We start from the raw sequence: 3,636 nt of genomic DNA, 5'->3' as shown, positions 1-3,636 counted from the left end.
TTGGACTTAAAGCCTCCAAATTGTAAGAATAAACTCTTGTTTGTTAAGGCTGTCCCATTTGTGGTATATTCCTGTCAGACTGGCACTAGGTAACCAGAACACTTATAGACCATTGTAAGGAGTTTGGCTTTTACTCTGAGAAAAATAGGAAGCAAATTCAGGGATTTGAGTGTAAGAGTAACATGATCTGACCTATGCTTTCAAGAATCTCATTGGTTCTCTATTAAGAAATGTGATGAGAGCATTTTCAGGGGAGTCTGATATTTTAATTTTATGAAGTAAATAGTATTATTTCATCGCATGTAGGAGAACATGTGTGAAACTGGGGAGACCAGTTAGAATGCTGTCAAAGTAACCTTTATGGGAGATGAAGGTGGTGTGACCAGGGAGATAGCAGTGCTGATGGCAGCAATGGTCAGATTATGGGTAGATTTTGAAGGTAGCACCAACTGGATTTCTTGACAGGGTGGATATGAGCAGTGAGAAAAAATAAGAGTCAAAGATAACTCTGAGATTTTTGGCCAGAGGTACTGAAAGAACAGAATTTCTATAAATTAAAAAAAAAAAAAAATAGTGGGAGGAAAAGGTCGGAGATTAGTAGGGGGAGAAGATCAGTTCATTATTGGTCACATTAAAGTAGAATCCTGATCCTCTGAAGTGCAGTTTGTCCAAGTAGAAAGAGAATATCTATTGAATGCTCCATGGTCCAGGTCTCGTCTGACATGTCCCAGTTATAAAAATAGGAACACGTTGACGTTTCTGTTTCTTCTCAGAAGCCAAGCACTCGCCCAGGCTCTGCTCATCTTCCATGTTTGCTTATATCAAATCAAAGACTCTGCTAAAAACATGTCTGGCTGTGCCCTTGAGTACCTGAAAGCTCCAGTGTTCAGGAGGTTTGTGTTCAGCCTCCACTGTGGTCTCATTCGCTGTGTCTCTCACTGCACAGAAGTACTCAGCTGTGTCGCTCCAGTGGGCTGAGTGTTTTTTCAGGTGGAAGGAGGTTTCACTCTTTTTAAATTCAGCTTCAAAATCTTTGATACCTTTGACCAGGGTATCTCCTGTAAAGTACTTGAGGAGAAGCTGGAGGCCCTTGTTGGGATATTGGACATACCAGAAGATATACGGTACACCAGAAGATGAATAGTTGCACCTCAGCTCCAGAGGGGCTCCATCAGAAACAGAGATGTGATTGTCAGGCTGGGTCACTGACTGGGCTCTGGTTTCTCCTGAAACATCAATGTTGTTAACAGTCAGATTAGGACAGACCTACCTATGATTGGAAGATATCTCATTCAGATTACAATTGGAGCAATGTTTCTTCTATGGAGGCAGGAGCAAAAAATAGAATATTACACTCACTTGGTGTGAAGAGCATTCCAAGCAGTAGCGTGGCCATTGAGAGCATGATCAAGGAGTGAAGAAGCAGCAAGCTGTATTCTGGAAGATCTCTCCTGAGAAGGAAGGAATGTGCCAGAGTATGCTGAGTCTTTATAATTGGGAAAATTGTGTTGGAGTGGGGTTCTGGAATCCCCTGTTCAGGGAAATTCTGGAGACTGTTATAAGTAATGCTGTCTTAACAATGACAGCTCCCAGCCTCTGAAAATGTGCACCTCAATGAGCAGAACTTTATTGGTTGAGACATTATGAAATAGCGCCCTCTGGAGAACAAGTATAGAAAAAATTTGCATCTCAGGGTTTTTGTGTCCTAACTCCTTCCTGTTTCTATCTAGGCTTGAATTTCTGAGCATTATAATCTGATGAGAGCATTTTCAGGGGAGTCTGATATTTTAATTTTATGAAGTAAATAGTATTATTTCAGCCCATGAAGAATATCATCTTAATTTTATCAATGATGAAACTGAAGCATGGAAATGTAATCTGTCCAAGGTTAGTGACAGAACTAGAATCTGTCTTATAACATGATTCAAGAATCCACACTATTAACCACTGCCAACTATTTCACATTTACCACTACAGCCCTTTACAGAAGATATTCTCCTCACTTAACAAGTTGGAAATTTAAATCTTCATGAACTTAAATAATTTGCCCAGGGAGACACCAGGATTCTATTGGACTGTAGACCTACTCATTTACCTACTATGTGATCTAGGATATCATGCCATTCTATAAGAGTACATGCAATTTAATAAAGACAAATACTCAAAAGCAAACATCAGAAAAGAAGAGGGACTTAAAAAAAAAAAAAATCCTCAAGGAACTAAGACACTGAAAGGAGGTAGTCAAAAAGGTACCAAAGGAAGCTCAAAGAGTAGTCCAGAGAGGTTTGTGGCAAATCAGAAATGGCTGATGTCCTGAAAGCCAAGGGAAGGAGCACTTGAAAAGGAATGAGTGGCCAACAGAGCAAGTGTTGAAAAATGTCTAGTAGGATGATAACTGAAAAGTGTCTATTGGTTTTATTAACAGCACAAAAATCACAAGTGGGGAATTTTCAGTAGATGTTAAACTGCAGTGGGATAAGATATGGAGATAAGACAAGAAAAAAGAAAATTTGAATACAGAAATCTCTTTGTAGAAGTTGGACTCTGAAGAGGGAGAAAGAGACATGCAACAGGAAGAGGATTTTGAAGTGGAGGTGGTAGGGTTTTAAAGATTGGGATTTATTTACATACTGTTAGAAATGATTTATAAGTAATGGATCAAACTCCTGAGGACACAAGTAGGATTGAAATGTGAACCGCATGTAGAAGGACCAAGTTTTGGTAGGAACAGCTATTTCCAGTTGGTTTAGATTAAACTAATTTTTAGATATAAAGGCAGAAAATTGAAAAATCCATTACTTTTTAATGGAATTGTCCTTTGTTCTTGTAAATAGAAATTAAGTACCTCCTAAGAGAGTGAATGAAGAAGGAGCCCTGGTGGCACAGTGGGTAAGGCATTTGGCTGCTAGCCAGAGGATTGGTGGTTCAAACTCACCAGCCACTCCATAGGAGGAAGATGAGGCAATTTAATACTGTAAAGATGTACAGCCTTGAAGATCCCACACAGGTCACTATGAGTCAAAATTGACTTGATGGCAGTGGGTAAGAGAGTGACTGGAAAAGGTTCTAGATTAGGAAGTTTGAGGAGGGTGCAGAAATTTTTGAATCACCACTGTAGGTTAAGGAAACGAGATGAATACAAGGAAAAAATTACTTTCCTAGTAGCACTGTAGGCCCAGTTAGTGTTAAAGTTCATAACATTTTTCAATGATTTCTGTCTGTACACCTGTGTGATTGCCTTTAACTCTACTTGTAAGACAATGCATGCATAATAAGAAGGCAAATATTGAGCTGTGATTGGAAATTAATAAGGTCACTACTATGACATAGAATTAAGATAAAAACATTGAAGCTAATGATTAATGATTTACTGAAGTAATGAGTATAGACTTTAGCCTTTATAAGTAAGGGAATAAAAGATACCAAGCTTCTGAGAAATAAGATGACAGTATAGGATAGAGGACTAAATTATCACATATAGCCAAAGCACTAGGGCAGCAAGAGTAACTGAGTATGAGAAACAAAGGGTTTTCATCATCAGAGAAAGGTTATCATCATCAGATAAAAAAGGTATGACTTCAAAGGTGCAGAAATAATAGTTTACTTCTCTTTCAAAGCCCTTGTAACAGAGGGCAC

General features: G+C 38.6%; 1 gene segment (V, D, J or C); it reads right to left on the bottom strand.

Moving 5' to 3' along the window:
- Positions 1-816: 816 nt before the first annotated feature.
- Positions 817-1,396, bottom strand: LOC122151041. The segment is given in 2 exon segments: positions 817-1,226; positions 1,360-1,396. Coding segments are annotated over 2 exon segments (447 nt in total).
- Positions 1,397-3,636: the final 2,240 nt, after the last annotated feature.

The sequence above is a fragment of the Orycteropus afer genome, unplaced genomic scaffold (genome assembly GCF_000298275.1).
Source record: "Orycteropus afer afer isolate SDZICR_OR568_19922 unplaced genomic scaffold, OryAfe1.0 scaffold00292, whole genome shotgun sequence".
Lineage (NCBI taxonomy): Eukaryota > Metazoa > Chordata > Mammalia > Tubulidentata > Orycteropodidae > Orycteropus > Orycteropus afer.
Note: the sequence above shows the minus strand (reverse complement) of the source record. Positions and strands in the feature narration are given on the sequence as shown.